The 21756-nt window shown below is 46.3% G+C and overlaps 2 protein-coding genes and 1 long non-coding RNA gene across 7 annotated transcripts in view; all 3 read right to left on the bottom strand.

The window, feature by feature from the left end:
- The window catches only part of LOC122367122 (putative polypeptide N-acetylgalactosaminyltransferase 9), an 89145-nt gene extending 86928 nt beyond the window's left edge, over positions 1–2217 (bottom strand). For both annotated transcript variants that reach the window (XM_043339938.1, XM_043339939.1), the window contains exon 1: positions 1796–2217. The gene's annotated coding sequence lies outside the window, so the exon portion shown is untranslated. The remainder of the gene's footprint in view (positions 1–1795) is intronic.
- Positions 2218–7711: 5494 nt separating this feature from the next.
- Positions 7712–16721, bottom strand: LOC122367130 (skin secretory protein xP2-like). 3 transcript variants are annotated; one of them, XR_006254005.1, is made up of 9 exons: positions 15834–16490; positions 14475–14704; positions 14026–14204; positions 10902–11387; positions 10409–10585; positions 10103–10252; positions 9712–9977; positions 9072–9320; positions 7712–8543 (listed from the first exon to the last, which is right to left on the bottom strand). XR_006254005.1 is itself a non-coding variant. In XM_043339951.1 (6 exons), exons 3-6 carry the CDS (start codon positions 14647–14649, stop codon positions 10322–10324), a joined length of 1104 nt encoding a protein of 367 aa, XP_043195886.1. In that variant the 5' UTR covers positions 14650–14704; positions 15834–16466; positions 16709–16721; the 3' UTR covers positions 10283–10321. The 3 variants fall into 3 exon arrangements, 2 of the variants coding, with proteins under 2 accessions (XP_043195887.1, XP_043195886.1); XM_043339951.1 differs by lacking the exons at positions 7712–8543; positions 9072–9320; positions 9712–9977; positions 10103–10252 and adding an exon at positions 16709–16721 and having other exon boundaries at positions 10283–10585; positions 15834–16466; XM_043339952.1 differs by lacking the exons at positions 7712–8543; positions 9072–9320; positions 9712–9977; positions 10103–10252 and having other exon boundaries at positions 10282–10585.
- A 2-nt stretch (positions 16722–16723) lies between these two features.
- On the bottom strand, positions 16724–17708 carry LOC122367129. Of its 2 annotated transcripts, none has more exons than XR_006254003.1 (3): positions 17556–17708; positions 16980–17129; positions 16724–16806 (listed from the first exon to the last, which is right to left on the bottom strand). It is a non-coding gene; the product is annotated as an uncharacterized LOC122367129 (long non-coding RNA). The 2 variants fall into 2 exon arrangements; XR_006254004.1 differs by lacking the exon at positions 17556–17708 and adding an exon at positions 17425–17516.
- Between the last annotated feature and the right edge of the window lie 4048 nt (positions 17709–21756).

Here is a 21756-nt window from a genome sequence, read left to right as displayed (position 1 = left end):
ATTTCAGACCCAGGACTCTCAAGGTCAGGTCACCAGGTCAGGTCAAGTGACCTCACCTCAGAAAGTTTCAATCCTCGTCATAGCTACACCGACTGAACGATCGACTTGAAACTTTCAGCGATTGATAAGAATAACAGTATGCACAAAATGTATATCTCGGAATTTTGATATCGGTGACCTAAGGTCAGGTCAATTTTGCGACCTCTCCAGTCTCCATTAAAGGAAGACTGCCACCTTCAAAAAGTTTTCTCAGATTGGCCTATGATTTATTCCCTGGACAAAACAAAATTTTAGAATTCACCTGACAAAGTATCATCACGTGAATCGCGAAAAAAATTGTTGATTATCATACAATTATCAATCGGTTAATGTCTAGCGACAATGTTTACACATCACTAGACTTCAAGGTCATAAGATTATTACATTTTATTTGAAAAAGTAAGGTATTTTATGATTTACTACTATATGATTTCATAAGAAATTGGCCATGTTTAATTTATTTTGCATTTAAGTTCGTAAAACATTTAAAAATCATGGCTCATTTGGAATGGGTCTGCCGCCCATGTTAAACCCCATTTCCCACACTTTTTTGGAAAAAATGAACTACTGAATATATAGGTTTAACTTTTATTTTGACACTTCAAAATTCTTCTCTGATCTCGAAACAATCAAAGTTTTGACATATATTTACCAAAAGATAAGAAAATTCGTGTTTCAAATTTATCGATAAACAGTAGAGATGTCGGTTTTCTTGGACTAAAAAAATGGCATCAAACTGAACTTTGGTCTCCGATTTCTCGCAAACGGGTTCGAATTTCGGAAAACCGACTTCAGTCTGGGACATAGGTGGCTCAGCTCTAGTGAAAACCGTTTTGTGGAAAAAAGGTGGCAGTCTACCTTTAAAAGTCAATGGGAGAAAATTGAAATGCGCCTCTTTTGGACGAATGATGTTCAAAACCCTCTCAAACATCGTTTCATAGGTAAACATAACACACTGAATCGGAAAAATGCACCTGTGACCCCTCTGTGTGCCGAGCATGCCTCGAATATCATGCGAGATGCCCGCAAAATGTGGGTTTTCGCCTTATTTTTGCCTTTGGTGCATCACGTGATCAGTTTTCACCTTCATAATGGTGTTGGATAAACGCTCCTGTTCCGACGATTGAGTGTTTTGCGTATACCTAGGTTGCCTTTTTGGAATCATATTTCAACTTTAAAGGCGTCGCATTTTTTGCCATTTTTATTATGGGAAAACCCATAGACTTATTAGCGACCCTTCCCGGTCGCTAATCGGGACGAGTTCCCTATTAGCGGTTTTTGCAAGGGTTTGCTCAAATGCTGTGGCTCAGTGCAAATAAATTAATGGATATTGGGGCAGAAAATGAATGGATTTTAATAAAAAAACGACCGATCTCTCCGAAAATCAAGCCAGTAGTACGTACAGCGGCACCCATAGAGCGTGAGCAAAGACGGTTCAAATTAAGGGGGTCGCTAATTAGGCACCTTACACCCTATTCGGACTATTGGGGGGGGGGACTGTACCCCCCAGGTAAATTATTGAGGGGTCCGGACCCCGCGTACCCCCCTGTGGCGGAGCCCCTGGATGGTCATAGCGATAGCAGCAAATGATTGAAGTTCAAATGTATAAGACCTTTGATCAGCCCGGGAACCAAGAGATCGGGTCCATAACGGCTTTGAAAGCCTTCCGAAAGTCCAAACCAAGGAGATTGATCCTGAAAGCTTAGCAAGCAAGCATTTCACAAGCGATTCAGCACACTTACGAGCAGCAACTCACCTGTATCTGTTACGTCCGGTCCGCCGACCACCAACTGGCTGCTGAACTTAGCGAGCGGAGCGCCGCAGCGTTCGACGCGGCCCACACCCCACCAAGTCCGACGGCGACTGGCGAGTGGCGGCCCCGGCGAGCCGGGCGATAGCGCGCGGTGCCGCCGCGTGCCGCGCGCCCCCGGCGACAGGCGTGAGTAGAGCGGCCGGATTCGTAAAAAAATCAAGTCCGGAGTGTCACACAACCGCGCGCATTTGAGGACGAAATGGCGGATGCAACGGGACCCGGAGGCATAAATCGATATTGATTGAGGTATGTAGAACTTCACTATTCGAGTGAGAATGTAGGAAACAGCTATATTAAATAGAAAATGGCGCCCACGCCGGTTCCGTAGTCCCTGTGGCGCTCCGTGGCGCTGGATCGTGTTGCTTCGAGTGGAGATGCCGCCAGCCAATCACGTTGCTTCGATTGGAATAGCGGCAGCCAATCACGTGCAAGCATTGAGTGGAGTCTCCTGGTAGAAAAAATGCTCTACCGTTTCCGGGGCGTATTCGCCCAATACGTACACTGAGCTGAGAAGACCGCCAGGCTCTTCGGATACCGGTAGAGCCTGGAGTGGGCACTCGCTGCTTATTTCAGTATGGCCTTGATTTCAGTGACGTTTGACAAAACTGGGTTGAGATAGTTATGTTTAACGAGAAGTTTTAAGCATTGAAACTATTATTTACAAATAGTACATACCTATAAATTTATAATAACGGACACAAGTGTGGGAAAGTTCACATCTTTATTGAATATAGAGGCGCAAACGTCACAGTCCTCGTTCAGCGTCCAATTAATTTTGTGCGTTAGGAGACCCAAGGCTGAGTAACAAACTCCGTAAGGTTTTGTTTTCATTTGGTTTTATAATTATGTTTTTTGCATTATCGAAGCACAGTTCGGTGAAATTCGTTTTTATTTAGTTGGTCAGGTAGGTATGGCATTGACCGACCCACCTTGCCTGGAAATGCCCTATTAATGTTCATAGTTAGCATAATAAAGGTGAGACCAAGCCGTGAATATCAATATCCTCTCCGATGCACCCTCATTTTTATTACCTATATTTCACTGAGTTCAATGCAAATATATTGGAAGAAAATCGTTCATATTTATGTTTCCTCTCGTTTCATAAGGCGTTCATATTTGTTTCCTTTTGTTACATAACAATAAGGTATTACACAGTGGCTATTTATTTAGAAAAGAATGTAATTCTTTAACAGCTAAGTCCAGGTCTTGTGCATTCTGGGCCCTGTTTCATGGGCCCTAGCAGCGCTTTTTGCGAGCTGACGTCAAATGGTCACGTGGGTGACACTAAGGACGGGTTGTGTCATCCGTGAGCTTCTTCATAGCTGCGAATGGAACAGAGTTGCTGTCGCCTTGAATGCAAATGTATCGGCAACTCTGTTCCATTCGCAGCTATGAAGGAGCTGACGGATGACACAAACCGCCCTTAGTGTCACGTGACCATATGACGTCAGCTCGTGAAAAGCGTTTGCAGCGCGTTGCTAGCGCCCGTGAAACAGGGCCTTTGTAGAAGTGTTGGCTGGTATTCTTATTGGTACATTTTTTCATCAAAATACATTTTGCATTCAGAATTGAAATTTTCATGTTTCATCTTTTGCTTTACATCATCAGTTTGGCAAGTGCAAATCAACATAGATAATATAGCTACGTCTGGGCCCTGTTTCACTGGTGATAGCAGCACGGCTGACGTCATGTCATGACGCCATACTGTTGACGTGATGGGCAGTTCTGGCGTACGAATGCCGCGACCTTGGCCACGGCATTAAGTGACGTGTGTGCTTAAAAGTAAGAGTTTACACAGTCATGATAGTATATTTATTTGTAACATATATTTTTTAATATGATGTATTTAAAAGAAGTTGGGTTTAAGGAAAATTTGGACTTAAACTTCGACCATTTAGTTGATGACGTAAAACAATATTGCGGCAATCGTGCGCCAGAATTGCCCCTTACGTCAGCAGTACGACGTCATCACATTACGTCAGCTCGCGCAATTTGATAGCAGCGTGCTGCTATCACCGGTGAAACAGGGCCCTGATCTTATATGGCTCAAAGATGTTTATAGGTATTGGTACCTATTTTGCTGTTAATGCCAACCAAAGAAATCCTGGATTTTATCATACAAATTGTGTCAGGCATTACACATTAACATGTTATTTACATATTTAAACTTTGTACTGTAAAACAGGGCTGCTTTAAAACCAGGGGTATTGACAGGCCAGGATAACTTTGATTCATGAGCACTTCTGAAAGTAACCCCACCCGGAGCTTCTTTGCTTTTGGCTTAGGTATATCTCAGGTTCCAGCTTAGGCAGTAGGCACTTATTATGTACCCTGCACTAAAGCATAGGTACCTAATTGGTTGGCATTTGAGCAAAATATCTTAAGCCATTTTAAAGTTCTGACCCAAAAGCCTTGAAATTTGTTAAAAGTCACTGTTTTATGATCAACTGTTGTTTATGAAAAGTTCATTTTGAGCAGCATATATTCATTCCACTTGGGCGCTCTGACACATTCTCAGGATTGGGGGGTTGGATCCGTAAATGCATCACTACCTATTGGTTGGCATTGCAGAAGCAAAATTATTGGGTGGCTTTAACCCCTGCAACTCCTCCCCCCCCCCCCATTGACAGAGCCCATGATTACGTTTTCCAGTCAGCATGTCCTTGATCTTGCAACTTGTAAATGTCTCATTTGTGTTGATTTAATTTCTTTATTAAATGCTATGTAAAACAAGCAAACATTTTGCAATGAAACACAACACATCAAATGCAATGAATGGTGGGGTTAAGATGAAAATTACTGTAACACTAAAGCACCAGATTTTTCCAAGATTAAATTTGCTCTTTTCCATGTTTTTCAATACTTGGGATCCCAAAAATAATGTTAATAAGTGCAGCAAACAGACATGTGCATGTATCCGAGTAATGGATCTATGATCTCAGTGGATGTCGAAGCAAAGTACAGGTTGGGATCTATGATCCCACCGGATCCGGTGTGAAAAATACATCTTGAATCTATGACATATGATCTGACGATAAATTAAGAACATGGATCTATGATCTGAGTGGATCCCACCATGTACCACATTTGAAACCATGTTTTAATGGGTTTCTATGCCAATAAGTGACACAAAACTGTGGATTATGACGTGCGATCACATAAAATCACTAAAACAGAACGTTTGTGAGTTGAAACTTGAAACAAGTTTTTTATATATGTTTTAACAAAAAAATAAGTGAGGATCTATGATCTCACTGGATCTCAAGCAAAAAATGAGACTCGGATCTGTGATCCCCATGGATCTCTCGATAAATTACAGAGCTGGATCTATGGTCCCGACGGATCCGAGATCAGTATTCGGGGGATCAGATCCCAGATCCATTTTCTCGGATCCATGCACATGTCTGGCAGCAAATAGGTATCATTATAATTCATTGAAGTGAAGTTACCTGACCTTGCCTAGCAAATCTGAGTAAGCTCAGCCTAATCCAACCTAACCTAACTTAACCAAACTTACCCTGACCAAGCCTGACAACCCAACCCTACACCCACCCAAAACCTAACACCTCACCTACCTTTGCATAAGCCCAGGATGGGTTGGGTCTGATGAGTTAGGGTTGGGTGACCTCCCCTCAATGGATTATCATGATACTCCTTGCACTAATGAGTATCATTCTTGGATTCAGGATATTGAAAAACATCAGATCAGATCAGATTTTTCTCGGGGTGTTGCCTTTGCAACGCCACCCCTTCCGTATTATCTTCGTCTGATATTCTATCGATTCTTGTGATCTTCCTCTTTGGCGTTCATTTGCTATTTCTATATCTCCATAATTGATATAAGTTGTTCTTTTTTTCCTCCATTGACTGGTAGCAGTCATTTTCAAAAATGACTGCCTGGAAAGCTTCATGAAAGAAACATGGAAAGCTTCAAAGCAGCGATATTTACCCTTTGAAAACCATGTGGACATCAGCTTCAGTCATACAAAAATAACCTTAAATTAATCCGCGCCGGGCCGGGGGTTGGGTGTTACCCTCTTGCGGTTTTTCGCAGATATATCGAAAGCGGCGGCGCTGCGCCGCCATTTTTGGTACACCTGTTCATGCATCTTTTCCGCACATGTGAAAATTTCAGACCCAGGTAACTCAAGCACCTCAGAAAAGTTAGAATCCTCGTCATATCTGTAACGACCAAACGATCACCTTGAAACTTTCAGCGATTGATAATAGTAACAGTGTATACAAAATGCATATCTCGGAATTTTGATATTGGTGACCTAAGGTCAGGCCAATTTTGCGACCTCTCCATTTCAGGTAAGTTAATGGGAGATAATTGAAAGGCGCCTTTTTTGGACGAACGTCATTCCAAACATTCTCAAACATCGTGTTACCGGTAAACTCGACAAGCTGAACCGAAAAATGGCACCTGTGACCCCTCCTTTTGACCCAGAGGTCATATCAGGTCATATCAGGCCCCCAGGAGTTTTCTCTGACAATAACTTTTGATAGAGACAGCTAGAGCGATGAGAACACCTCAGATGTGTTAAGCTCGACGATACGGATCGACTGATATGCAACATGACCTTTTCCGGTCAGGCCATGACTTTGACCTGAGGTCACATTTTCAAAATGACCTTACAAGGTTAAATTATAATTCTTTCGACGCGTCTCGACGAGGGGAACACGATGCGCTGGCAAATTAAATGTCGTCTTTTCCCTGAGTCAAAAGTTATTGCAGAAAAATGTTTTTCATAAAACCGCCATTTTTGGAGTTCTTGCCCTCTGGAGGCTAAACCGTTGACCTGAGGTCAAATCTGAGGACATTATTGCGAAATCGCGTTAAAAGAGCTATCGAATGCGCTTTTCCGAGGTCAAATCTGGGGACATTATGGCAAAATAGCATTAAAAGAGCTATCGAATGCGCTTTTCCGCGCCGCTGTAGCTCTATCGGTTCCCAAGTTAGCCGCTGGCAGTTTCCAAAATTGTTGAAATGGACAAAATGTTACCTTTGATGGCCTCTGGCGACCTGGGCCCTGTTTCGCCGGTGACGTAATGGTTTCGCGCGAGCTGACGTAATGTGATGAGGTCACACTACTGACGTTTCGTGTAATCCGTGAGCTGCGTTTGGAACAGAGTTGCTGTCTCGTTGAATGCGTTTGATAACATTTGTCTGATCGCACGGCCGTAAAGATGTTAGCAGCAATATTTGATGACATCACACAGATTGACGGCGTCATGGTTTGTTGATGTTTCCATGGAAACCCAATTTGACACGTGTGATAGCAGCGTGCTGCTATCACCGGTGAAACAGGGCCCCGAGCTTTGACCTGATCTAAAAATGACCGAAGTGTTATTTTTGGCGTTCTTTCGAATGCCGCTTACTGCGTCTCGCTACGTGGCCCAGGAGCCGAGTTAGACGGGGGGGGGGGGTTCAGAGTTCAGACCCCCCCTCCCGGCCCGGCGTGGAAGTCGCGGAGCACCGGCCCGGCGCGGGTTAATTGACAGAATATGAAAGCTACCCATGCCGTGCTGCAGCTACTTTGCACCATTAATTGTATTGCTTAGGATAAATGCGTTGGGTATACAGTGGAATCCGACAAAATCGACGGCGCCCGGGCTTCGAGCGAATGGCCGGTGCCTTAAGTGAGTTTGCCTGCCGTGTTCTGCGACCGTGGAAGCTGTCCGAAGTCGCTGTTAGCTGCACTGTCGCATAATCTAACTAGCATTCAACGCACCCACCCGCGCACGAATGTGTGATACCTACCTGGAAGACACACAGGTCAAGTTTTTGGCATGCCTGAATAGCGTGAACCTTAGGTGCGAGGACGAAGGGACTACGATGCCTCACCCGGACGAAGTACGCCTGCATTATACACTGGTATATTTAATGTTTAACGACCAAACAAACAAACGAAGGAAGGGAATCGTAAACCTAAGTATCAAAGGAACAAGCAAACATTCACGAACAAAAACGCCAAACCCTGAAACAGTGTCAGGCGGTTTTAACTCGCTATTATCGTCGTTGTTCTACGCCACACAAACACCATGACGGCATCCGAAGTCAGATCTGGTTTATTTTTCTCCCCATCGACGGCGGCGGGGCGCCGAAAGGTGGCGCCAGCGGCGATCATGGGGGGGGGGGGGCCGCAGCGCCTGAGCTGCGGCCGGAGAGAGCGGCCCTGAAGCAGTTCCGCCGGTGTCTGGCGTTGGACTTGCCAGGCATACAGGACACAAAACATAGACAAGACATACATACATAGGTACAAGACATACTCCTCACTTGAACTTTGCCAACCACTGATCGTATGTTAGATCAGGGTTGGCAACGGGACAGAAAACCTTGTTTCGGCTTGGGCCGCCCTTCCCCCGTCTGTGCCCCGTGTCCGCCGTCAGAGCGCCTTTGCACTGGCCGCAGGTGTTGGTGGGCTGCCGGCGCGTGTAGGGCCTCTTGGCGGCGGTGTCGTGGCCGGTGTCCTCGGCCGGGCGACGGCGGGTCTGCGCCTGTCCGACCGTGTCGGCAGGCAGGACGAAGTGGTGCGGTGGGCGGCGACAGTCCACCCGCACCACCTGCACCTGCATCAGCCGCGGCGCCGGTGCTGGCAGGGCGACTGCGGCGATCGGACGGGCTGGCGGCAGCTGCACGCCCTGGAGAAGAGCTCTCCGCTCCGTCTCCTTCTGGTGCTCGTTGAACCTGGCGGCGAAACAAAAACAAAAATTGAGGGGTTTACTTTATACTGTTGATTGAAATGTTCGTTGGGGTCCTTGTATTCCAGAGCTCCTCTTTTGACGCTCCGATCTCTCAGGATGTCGACTTGCATCTCACCGCCTCATCCCAACTCGGTTCAGCGCATTTAGGGACAGAGTCTGGATGTATCCCGTCAGCATTGGCGTCCTCAGTAGGAAGACCATGCGGTAGATGCGCGCCGGTTTCCCAGTGCGAACAATTTTAATTTTCTGATACTCAGAAGTATTGTGAAACGTAATTGTTACAACACTGAATGCGTGTATTGTTCTGGCTTTAACACTCGCTGATAAATTTAGCAAAATCAGGTAATGAACGGGTCCGCCCCCCCCCCCCCCCCAGCAGTAAAGCCGCACACGGGCGAATATGATGGTAGTATTTTTATAACATATCTTACACCATTATTAATGAGAGGATGGACACTGGACATTCTATCAAGTCTCTGCATCTGCAGGATCGAGCGAACATATAACTCACCAGGACGTGAGCGTGTGCTGGTTCAGAGCCGCCAGGTTGACTCCAGTCCGCTGGGTGATTGCGGGACATTTGAGGAGAATGTCCCGCAGGCTGGAGTGGTGGGCCAGGATCTGCGCCCAGCGCGACTGGACCGACCCTCCGCTGCGCCTGGGGTTTCGGTACCGCTCGCAGAGCAGGCGGACGACCGTCTCAGCGAGCCGGTTCAAGTCGGGTCGTTGCGCGGGAACCGCTCCTCGCTTGAGTGAGACTCTGTCAAATAGAAATCCATCATTAAGTTCACTTTCACATGTGTTCTACGAAATTCTACGGAGCACACGTTGGACATACCTTCCAAATTGAAGGTCCCTGGCAAGCAGTATGCAAGTTGTGTTTCGTGAAAATCAATAATTAAATTATGTGATGACGTGGACGCGTTTCGTATTTCTTTTTCATCACATCAGCATGTCCAGGTTGTGACTAACATGCGTACAAAATCCTACCAGCATGGACAATATCTCACTTTTATTGCCTTTTAATAAATATGACATAATTTAATAGTTCCAATAATATGCGTGCAAACCCCAATTATTCTGCCCGATGGTGTTTCATTTGAGAACAACGCTTACAATGATAGTCCTATTTTAAAATGCGGGATCCTTACCTCCGTGCGCTGTGCACGCCCGGCACGACACCAGACAGCCGACTGGTCTTCGGCTGTTTAAACCGGCCAGTCGTCAGCCGGTGCTGGTACCGCGGGGAGGCCGCCACCTTGGCTCTGTCGCCGGCGGATAGCTGGTGCCACAGGTGGACGATGGACTCGGCCTCTTCGTCGGCGACATACCCCCGCGAGCAGTCTAGGCCGACGAGCACCTGCGCCAGGCGGTGGCACTCGGCGTACCCCGGCTGGTGGTCGGGGCCGGTCACGTCCTTAAAACATACATGGAAAACGAGGGTGTCTGACAAGAGCATGTCACCTTCATGAACACATCAGAACATGCATTTTGTGCACTTACAGTTAAAGCAATTTGATTGTGAGACAAGTTACAACATACCTGGCGAGCCGGGTCGCGGTTCCCGAAACTTGAGGTGGTGGCGGAGCCAGCGACGGTGGGTGGCGCGGTGGCTGTGCCCGGGACGCCGGCAGGGACCGGGCCAGGGGCTCCGGCGGTAGTCGGAGGAGCCGACAGCAGCTAAACGCCGTGCTGAGAACAGACGATTTATCCTTTTATAGCAGACTGGTGTGACCGGGCCGGGGTGCATTTACACTCGTGTCAGCCGAGATACCTAATTTCATAATTAAGAAGAAAAAAAGATCCCGAGTGAAACAGAAAGGTCGAAGCAACTCGAAGCAGCCGCACCTCCGGAAGACCCTCGGCTGCCCAGTCTGGCGTCAGTGGGATGGCGGGCGACTGAGCGGCGGCCACTACTGCACCAGGGCCGGGTGAGCTGCGTCCCTCCAGGTCCGGCTGTGCGTCAGCTGGTGACCAGCTGGCAGCGTCGACGGCAGGAGGAGCCGGTGGAGGCTGGTTACCATGCTGAAAGTAGAACGGGCGAATTTAGCGCTCAGGGTGATTGGCATGATTAATATGTGCTTGCGCCCGGTGTATAGCTAACTGATGGACCATTCATCCGTTTGAGGTGGAACACACGGGACTATGTAAGCGAGCAATTAGCTGTCTGAATTAACGCTGATTTGCATATCGCTACTGGAAGTGTAACTATGGAAACTTTTGAGGTCGCAGGTGATCACTTCCAATCCTGGGGAGCTTAATGGTTTTATTTGATTGGACTCAAAACGGTCTGAATGACTGAGAAGTCCCGTCCTTAGATCAAACGAGGCTGACTACCTACCCGTGAGAGGTTGTGAGCTCTAGCGGCGGCGGGCCACGAGGCTGCAGCTGCGGCGGCTGCGGCTGCAGCGGGCCCCGGAGCAGCAGCTGTGGCGGCTGCAGCAGCAGCGGGCCCCCGAGCCGCAGCGGCAGCGGGCCCCGGAGCTGCAGCGGCAGCAGGCCGCGGGGCTGCAGCGGCAGCGGTAGCGGAGCCCGGTCCTGAAGGTGCAGCTGCGGCGGCTGCAGCAGCAGCGGGCCCCGGAGCTGCAGCGGCGGCCGGGCCCGGAGCTCCAGCGACGGCGGCTGCGGCTGCAGCGGCGGCGGAGCCCGGAGCTGCAGCGGCGGCGGGACTCTGAGGTCCGGCGGCGGGATTCTGAGGCCCAGCGTCGGCGGGACTCTGAGGCCCAGCGTCGGCGGAGCTGGGGACTCGGGCGGTAGCGGGTCCCTGAGGTCCGGCGGCGGCGAGGCTGGGGACTCCGACGGGAGCGGCCGGGAGAGGCGTCTGAAGCTGAAACACAAGCGATGTAGTCATGAGCTCAGTATGTTTCGCGATCCTAAGTTACCTGTACACCTATGAAATAAGTTATATGCTTGCTTCATTTGGGATGCAGAAAGTAATAGGGTAAATAACATCCATCAAAGGGTGCAGTATATCGCAAAATTGAAGTAGTTGCATTTAGCTTTAATTTTTAATCATATTGTTATGTTTTGGGTAGTGGGTGTGTCGATAGTCGCAGATTCGCGTTAGACAAAGATAAAAAGTGGCGCGAGCATGCCAAAACACTAGCCCTGCCGTTGGTTTTGCGTAAATGCGATTTGACGAGGCTCGGGCAGGTCGAAGTTACAGCGAAAAAGTCGCAGTGGACGGTGCTGCCACCTACATTGCCAATAACGGGCACTATCATATCGTGATAATTGGGGTAGTTTCAAATGAGAAATGACTTCTATTTTTGTTCAAACTGCTTGAGAAGAAATAAAACAATTCGGAAACATACATTTTTCCCAAATATCGCGTTCCATTTTTTCCTGTTGAGTTGTTAGGAAAGTGGTAAATTTCAAGGTTGACGGCTAAAAAACGAAACAGGAGGAACAGAGCAGGAATCACCAAGACGTGTGCCGCGCCGATGTTGTAGCCTGTAGATAAGGGGTGAGCAACAGAACCAGCATACCTAACGATTTTGATTAGTGATAGATATTTTTCTCTAAATGAAAGACTATTAGTAACTCAGGCAAGCCTTCTAATATAGGTATCAACAGGGTTGCGGTAAAAGGTACAATCGATGGCACAATACAATTATTCTGAGTTGGGAAACAACACTATTCAGATACCTACCATCAACAACCTCACTATCTCCTATATGGGAGCTATATCATCTGATTCCAGCGCCCTGAAAACAAACAGGTTATCACCAAAAATCTCTGTATTAGCGCCTACCGACATATGCTGAATGACGCTATCAATACCTGACATTTGTAAAAGGTGATTCGCCACACAGACCGCCGGCGTCTGAGGGGTTGAATCAGTGAGCCAGATTGCCAGCGACTCACCGCTGAACTACCGGGCATAACAAAACGGACGATGCGACATGACTCAGAGATCATCACAGACGCAACGACAAATGTAACCGAAGGCCATCTAATCTCGTGCGGAACCCTCGTTCAGATACGTAATATCGCTATCTGCCACCTCGCGGTTCCCTTGTCAAGCCGAACTCATAGGCGACGGAACGGGGAGGGCACCGCGGCACCGTGCCCCCTTTGATTTTGGCATTTTAACATTAGCCCTATGGGCGTTGCATAGAAAGAATATGGGACCAAAAGTCGGCAGTGCCCCTCTTAATTGAAGGTATTCCGCCGCTACTGGCCGAACTGATGACACGTAATGGCCAGTCAGTCACAGCTCAGCTTCCTGCGGAACAGGAAGATACATTCAGTGAGAGTCGGTGGTCATTCACTGTGTCAATATTATTGACACGGTGACTAAAGAACGGTTATATTGCGCCAATAATGTTGCCAGTAGCAGCACCACCAATCTTTTGAACTAAATCACTTGCTATCGGTGAAAAGAAACCTTCTAGCTATTTTCAAGCAATACGCGAAATAGAGGGAATTAGAAAACCGAAAACCCAAATATTAGCACTAGATTACATCGATCTTAAATTTTGGCCAACATTTTTAAAGCAAACATCAGAGGAGCTGTTGGCGGCTTACCGTCGCGTCTGTGATGATCTCTGAGTCATGTCGCATCGTCCGTTTTGTTATGCCCGGTAGTTCAGCGGTGAGTCGCTGGCAATCTGGCTCACTGATTCAACCCCTCAGACGCCGGCGGTCTGTGTGGCGAATCACCTTTTACAAATGTCGGGTATTGATAGCGTCATTCAGCATATATCGGTAGGCGCTAATACAGAGATATTTGGTGATAACCTGTTTGTTTTCAGGGCGCTGGAATCAGATGATATAGCTCCCATATAGGAGATAGTGAGGTTGTTGATGGTAGGTATCTGAAGAGTGTTGTTTCCCAACTCAGAATAATTGTAATGTGCCATCGATTGTACCTTTTACCGCAACCCTGTCGATACCTATATTAGAGGGCTTGCCTGAGTTACTAATAGTCTTTCATTTAGAGAAAAATATCTATCACTAATCAAAATCGTTAGGTATGCTGGTTCTGTTGCTCACCCCTTATCTACAGGCTACAGCATCGGCGCGGCACACGTCTTCGTGATTCCTGCTCTGTTCCTCCTGTTTCGTTTTTTAGCCGTCAACCTTGAAATTTACCACTTTCCTAACAACTCAACAGGAAAAAATGGAACGCGATATTTGGGAAAAATGTATGTTTCCGAATTGTTTCATTTCTTCTAAAGCAGTTTGAACAAAAATAGAAGTCATTTCTCATTTGAAACTACCCCAATTATCACGATATGATAGTGTCCGTTATTGGCAATGTAGGTGGCAGCACCGTCGACTGCGACTTTTTCGCTGTAACTTCGACCCGCACGAGCCTCGTCAAATCGCACTATTACGCAAAACCAACTGCAGGGCTAATGTTTTGGCATGCTCGCGCCACTTTATATCTTTGTCTAACGCGAATCTGTGAGAAAAACACCTCTGTCGACACACCCTCCGGTACTCTTTAATTAACTTACTGGCATTTCGAGACCATCGTACGCGTCGGTCACGAAGATGTCCTCGACGTCCTCGAATCCCTCGTCGAGGTCATCGCCAACATCGTCATCCTCGCCGTGCTGCGTGTCGGGGTCACCCACCCTGTACTCGTCGAGCCTACGGCCCTGTCCGTACAGGTAGGCGACCCCGACGAGCTCACCTGAATGTAAACAGAAGCATGTGTGAAACATTATGTTTCACGACTTGTGACAACTTGACACGTCTTGGACTCTTGGTACGTAAGTTCGTTTTATGTATATAGGTATTAGGTAGTAAATAATTTTAGCTGATCGGTTGTCGCGGCAGCGGCAACCTTTTCATAAGTTCAAATTCAATGGAGGCTAGCGGACTTAACTGCATTCGATCATTGGCATTAGTTGGCAGTTTTTGTACTGTATAATTTGTGTGACTGTAGCATGCGACTTTTTACCCGTGTATCGAAGAGGCTCGCTTCTGGTGACTAGGTCCCTCTTGAGCACCCTCTGCGACAGGTCGATGACGGCTGCCCGTATCCGGCCGTCGTAGCACCCTGTACTCGTCCGTAGCACCGGACCTCGCGGGCGCTGTCCTGTCCGATCGCCGCCAGGTGACGATCCGCGTTCCATCTAACCAGACCATCGATCAGGAAGGCCTGGAAGTGGAGGTCGCTGGCTGTAGTCCCTGGAAAAGAATAGAATTAAGTATTAATGAGATACAGGATAAAGTGCTTAGCTTAACCCTATTCCAGAAGGCTTTCGACCACCCTTCAGGTTTCTATTGTGTCATTGCCAAGCGATATTAGATAACCAGTATAACGCCTTTTGGGGCGACTAACGGAGCGAGCGAGAGGGTGAGCCTTGCACGTGCGAAATTGCGAGGGGGTACCTCCAACTGAGTTGTGCACGGCACCCTACTAACCGGTCTCTAGCGATGTGCCAAATTTGAGCACAATCGGCCCAGCCGTTCTCGAGATCTGGAAGCGGCACCCTGCACGTGCGCACGTGCAAAATGGGTCCCAACTGACTTTTGCACGGCACCCTACTAACCGGTCCCTAACCACGTACCAAATTTGAGCGCCATCGGTCCAGCCGTTCTCGAGATCTGGAATCGACCCCTGCACGTGCGCACGTGCAGCAGCACCCCAACTCTGGCACATGGATATGCATTGCATAGTGGGTGCCTACCTACATGCCAACTTTTAGCGCAATCGGCCGAGTAGTTACCGAGATACCGTAGTTTCGTGCAACTTTGGCCACCAAGGGCAACTTTGGCCCATGCCTGGAAAAGGGGTGACCTCTATCCAGACCATGTTGCTTAACATTGTACATAAAAGATGACTTAATTATTGAGGCTCAACGAAAAAAGTGGGCCAAAGTTGCACGAAGCTACGGTATTGCAACTATTACAAAACTGACACCTCTTCTTTTTGCACGTGGCACCTACATAAGGGATCATCCACATGCATCTAATGACCATCTCGATTTTCGTGATTGGTTGTCTGGGATCCATGCCCATGTCTGCTTGGAAGAAGGAATGAAGCTACCCTACAAAAATTACCGCAGGTAAATCGGTCAAGTGGTTGCTGAGATATATGTAAGCCTCGCAAAAGCGTCCGCACGGCCGGCCGGCCGGCCGCTCATACCCATAAATTTCCGTTAATCTACGAAAGACTCCGCTCGCTTCGTTCGCTCCGTAATCATGTTTTGGCAGCAAAGAACAAGAAATGCCCACACAATGAGGTACTCTAAGAGCAAACAACACAAGTGAACAGCCAGTTTGGGTGGCAATGACATATTATGTTTATAATTACCTGGCCTGCAGCATGCCGCTCAAGCTGCAGATTGGGCTGGATGTTGGGGCGCTGCCTCAGCTCCGCCAGACGGCCGGACTCAACATATTGCCGGATCCGCTGGATCCCAGCCCTGTCATGGGGGTCCTAGAGCATGGGTTGGATGCAGCTCAGCGTACTGAATTCAGCCACCATCATGACCATCATGCTCTAAGTATGCAGCCCAAGCAAAGCATTTGCAAAACCAAGGAAATAAAAATGTCATGAAAAGCAGTGAGGTTAACAATAAATGGGATAAAACAAACTTGTGAACATAAGTTAACCAGCCACCACACCATTGCACTGTTGTGTTAGCTCGCAAGCACCAGCACTAAGCCTGGGGACCTGTGCAACAACACAGCACACCTTTATAAGTAATAGGTACAACTCTCAGCCCAGGACACCACAGATGTACTCAAAATACTATACTGTGCTATTGTCCAAGCCATCCACCACCCCCAAAAAAAAACAACAGCAAAACAGCAAAACAGCGACATGTCCAACACCAAGCAAATAAATTAGTCAGAAATAGTGATTAGAAGCATCAAATAGGACCACCCAGTCACAGCTGACATTCTAGTGAGGATGCAAGAATGGTGCATGATGACTGGGGCTCTGAAAAAGAATGAGACCTAGTTACTCACTGAAAAATGGCTGCACTGTTATGGTATGCGTATTGAGCAGGATTCTCTTAAAAAAAAATAATTTAATCAAACACATGTGAACATGAGTTCATAAGGGCTTTCTCATACTCTATGGTGTATGTTTGCATCCCTGTACCAAAAAGAAGTCATTTAAAACCACAAGTATATGGGAACTAGGCATCAAGAAGTTCTCCATGAATTGTCTGCTCTTACACTGTGCAGTCCAGTCAGTTACAGCCTCTTTGCAGCGCAGCCACCCCCCGGAAGGTCAGCGGCTGCTGGCTGCCGCACTGCCGTGGGCATCTTTGGACCTGAAACACAAATACAATCATATATTATGTTAATGATAATACATACCAATTACCATAGACCTCTGTATACCTCTGACTAAGAAGACTAAGATAAGAGACTAAGAAAATGTAGATTTTTCGGAAAGTTAACAATTGATGGTAGGCGATCTAAGCTCAATATGTCTCCAACTCACCTTGTTATACAGGTCAAGGACAGCCCTTGGCTGTCTCGGACCGGGCCTGCTGCCCATGTCCGGCGTCCAGCATTTTTGTTGTGCGAATTTTTTCAGGCGCTGGGCCCAGATGGCTTGTCCAAAGGCTTTGTGACTTTTCCCCATTGTTTTCTGTCAACAGTAGTACGGTGCTTCAGAGGGCCTTCATATAAAATTTCCATGTTTTAGGCGTCTACTGTTTTAAGCTTAAACAGTGTAATTATTTCAAAAATGCTTGCTCTCAATAAAATTAAATCATATTAATAAACCTATGAACAATGCATTTATTTTGACTAAAATGTAATGTCCTTTTATTTGACATCCTCCATGCAAACCTTATCATTATGACAACTCCGGTGATACCAATCAAATACGTTGGAACCTCTAACAATGTCGATGCAAAACTGAAACAGAAATCGATACTGACAAGGTACCTTCTTCTCTACCCACTTTCAAGACTTTCAACATAAATATATTCAGCATAACACTGCCCATGCATGCCATTAATGTAAAAAAATTAATGACCTACACTTGGCGCCGTATGTTCGCCAGACTCACGTGCTTTGTCCAACGTTTGTTTACATTTGCTGGCTCCGGGATGCATTCTACCGATACGACTGAATCTTGCTTCAGTAGAGCATACGCATCTCCGGCATCTCCAGCACCTTTTGCTAAAGCTCATAAGAGGTCCACTGCTCCACCAGACTCGGAACCGGTAGATCGTCGATCGGTTCCGCCCTCTGATTGGTCGAGGGAGAGACTGCAACGCCCATTCCCCAGCATAGGAAACTATCATCAAAGACTTCAATTGATACCTCCCGATCACAAGAAAGGAACCATGGCTTTCGCGTGGAATATCTCCCGACGGAATTAAGGGAGGGCGACGATATTGACTCAGTGAGCTCTTGGATGCTCGTAGTTGAGAATGAGTGCCTTACATTGGGCCGAAATGTATTACAAAATCTTTTCTTTCTCCTTCCCTCTTTCCCGTTTGGAGTTCCCCCGCTGGCAACACTAATGTTCCCCAGCTTTGGCGCTCCGTGGCGCTGGATCGTGTTGCTTCGAGTGGAGATGCCGCCAGCCAATCACGTTGCTTCGATTGGAATAGCGGCAGCCAATCACGTGCAAGCATTGAGTGGAGTCTCCTGGTAGAAAAATGCTCTACCGTTTCCGGGGCGTATTCGCCCAATACGTACACTGAGCTGAGAAGACCGCCAGGCTCTTCGGATACCGGTAGAGCCTGGAGTGGGCACTCGCTGCTTATTTCAGTATGGCCTTGATTTCAGTGACGTTTGACAAAACTGGGTTGAGATAGTTATGTTTAACGAGAAGTTTTAAGCATTGAAACTATTATTTACAAATAGTACTACCTATAAATTTATAATAACGGACACAAGTGTGGGAAAGTTCACATCTTTATTGAATATAGAGGCGCAAACGTCACAGTCCTCGTTCAGCGTCCAATTAATTTTGTGCGTTAGGAGACCCAAGGCTGAGTAACAAACTCCGTAAGGTTTTGTTTTCATTTGGTTTTATAATTATGTTTTTGCATTATCGAAGCACAGTTCGGTGAAATTCGTTTTTATTTAGTTGGTCAGGTAGGTATGGCATTGACCGACCCACCTTGCCTGGAAATGCCCTATTAATGTTCATAGTTAGCATAATAAAGGTGAGACCAAGCCGTGAATATCAATATCCTCTCCGATGCACCCTCATTTTTATTACCTATATTTCACTGAGTTCAATGCAAATATATTGGAAGAAAATCGTTCATATTTATGTTTCCTCTCGTTTCATAAGGCGTTCATATTTGTTTCCTTTTGTTACATAACAATAAGGTATTACACAGTGGCTATTTATTTAGAAAAGAATGTAATTCTTTAACAGCTAAGTCCAGGTCTTGTGCATTCTGGGCCCTGTTTCATGGGCCCTAGCAGCGCTTTTTGCGAGCTGACGTCAATGGTCACGTGGGTGACACTAAGGACGGGTTGTGTCATCCGTGAGCTTCTTCATAGCTGCGAATGGAACAGAGTTGCTGTCGCCTTGAATGCAAATGTATCGGCAACTCTGTTCCATTCGCAGCTATGAAGGAGCTGACGGATGACACAAACCGCCCTTAGTGTCACGTGACCATATGACGTCAGCTCGTGAAAAGCGTTTGCAGCGCGTTGCTAGTGCCCGTGAAACAGGGCCTTTGTAGAAGTGTTGGCTGGTATTCTTATTGGTACATTTTTTCATCAAAATACATTTTGCATTCAGAATTGAAATTTTCATGTTTCATCTTTTGCTTTACATCATCAGTTTGGCAAGTGCAAATCAACATAGATAATATAGCTACGTCTGGGCCCTGTTTCACTGGTGATAGCAGCACGGCTGACGTCATGTCATGACGCCATACTGTTGACGTGATGGGCAGTTCTGGCGTACGAATGCCGCGACCTTGGCCACGGCATTAAGTGACGTGTGTGCTTAAAAGTAAGAGTTTACACAGTCATGATAGTATATTTATTTGTAACATATATTTTTTAATATGATGTATTTAAAAGAAGTTGGGTTTAAGGAAAATTTGGACTTAAACTTCGACCATTTAGTTGATGACGTAAAACAATATTGCGGCAATCGTGCGCCAGAATTGCCCCTTACGTCAGCAGTACGACGTCATCACATTACGTCAGCTCGCGCAATTTGATAGCAGCGTGCTGCTATCACCGGTGAAACAGGGCCCTGATCTTATATGGCTCAAAGATGTTTATAGGTATTGGTACCTATTTTGCTGTTAATGCCAACCAAAGAAATCCTGGATTTTATCATACAAATTGTGTCAGGCATTACACATTAACATGTTATTTACATATTTAAACTTTGTACTGTAAAACAGGGCTGCTTTAAAACCAGGGGTATTGACAGGCCAGGTAACTTTGATTCATGAGCACTTCTGAAAGTAACCCCACCCGGAGCTTCTTTGCTTTTGGCTTAGGTATATCTCAGGTTCCAGCTTAGGCAGTAGGCACTTATTATGTACCCTGCACTAAAGCATAGGTACCTAATTGGTTGGCATTTGAGCAAAATATCTTAAGCCATTTTAAAGTTCTGACCCAAAAGCCTTGAAATTTGTTAAAAGTCACTGTTTTATGATCAACTGTTGTTTATGAAAAGTTCATTTTGAGCAGCATATATTCATTCCACTTGGGCGCTCTGACACATTCTCAGGATTGGGGGGTTGGATCCGTAAATGCATCACTACCTATTGGTTGGCATTGCAGAAGCAAAATTATTGGGTGGCTTTAACCCCTGCAACTCCTCCCCCCCCCCATTGACAGAGCCCATGATTACGTTTTCCAGTCAGCATGTCCTTGATCTTGCAACTTGTAAATGTCTCATTTGTGTTGATTTAATTTCTTTATTAAATGCTATGTAAAACAAGCAAACATTTTGCAATGAAACACAACACATCAAATGCAATGAATGGTGGGGTTAAGATGAAAATTACTGTAACACTAAAGCACCAGATTTTTCCAAGATTAAATTTGCTCTTTTCCATGTTTTTCAATACTTGGGATCCCAAAAATAATGTTAATAAGTGCAGCAAACAGACATGTGCATGTATCCGAGTAATGGATCTATGATCTCAGTGGATGTCGAAGCAAAGTACAGGTTGGGATCTATGATCCCACCGGATTTGGTGTGAAAAATACATCTTGAATCTATGACATATGATCTGACGATAAATTAAGAACATGGATCTATGATCTGAGTGGATCCCACCATGTACCACATTTGAAACCATGTTTTAATGGGTTTCTATGCCAATAAGTGACACAAAACTGTGGATTATGACGTGCGATCACATAAAATCACTAAAACAGAACGTTTGTGAGTTGAAACTTGAAACAAGTTTTTTATATATGTTTTAACAAAAAAATAAGTGAGGATCTATGATCTCACTGGATCTCAAGCAAAAAATGAGACTCGGATCTGTGATCCCCATGGATCTCTCGATAAATTACAGAGCTGGATCTATGGTCCCGACGGATCCGAGATCAGTATTCGGGGGATCAGATCCCAGATCCATTTTCTCGGATCCATGCACATGTCTGGCAGCAAATAGGTATCATTATAATTCATTGAAGTGAAGTTACCTGACCTTGCCTAGCAAATCTGAGTAAGCTCAGCCTAATCCAACCTAACCTAACTTAACCAAACTTACCCTGACCAAGCCTGACAACCCAACCCTACACCCACCCAAACCCTAACACCTCACCTACCTTTGCATAAGCCCAGGATGGGTTGGGTATGATGAGTTAGGGTTGGGTGACCTCCCCTCAATGGATTATCATGATACTCCTTGCACAATGAGTATCATTCTTGGATTCAGGATTTGAAAAACATCAGATCAGATCAGATTTTTCTCGGGGTGTTGCTTTGCAACGCCACCCCTTCCGTGTTATCTTCGTTGATATTCTACGATCTTGTGATCTTCCTCTTTGGCGTTTCATTGCTATTCTATATCTCCATAATTGATAAAGTTTTCTTTTTTTCCCATTGACTGGTAGCAGTCATTTTCAAAAAAATGACTGCCTGGAAGCTTCATGAAAGAAACATGGAAAGCTCAAAGCAGCGATATTACCCTTTGAAAACCATGTGGACATCAGCTTCAGTCATACAAAAAACCTTAAATTAATCCGCGCCGGGCGGGGGTTGGGTGTTAACCCTCTTGCGGTTTTTCGCAGATATATCGAAAGCGGCGGCGCTGCGCCGC

The sequence above is a fragment of the Amphibalanus amphitrite genome, unplaced genomic scaffold (genome assembly GCF_019059575.1).
Source record: "Amphibalanus amphitrite isolate SeventyFive unplaced genomic scaffold, NRLGWU_Aamphi_draft 000852F_arrow, whole genome shotgun sequence".
NCBI classification, from domain to species: Eukaryota; Metazoa; Arthropoda; class Thecostraca; order Balanomorpha; family Balanidae; genus Amphibalanus; species Amphibalanus amphitrite.
The sequence above is the reverse complement of the archived record's forward strand: the minus strand, read 5'-3'. Positions and strand labels throughout refer to the sequence as shown.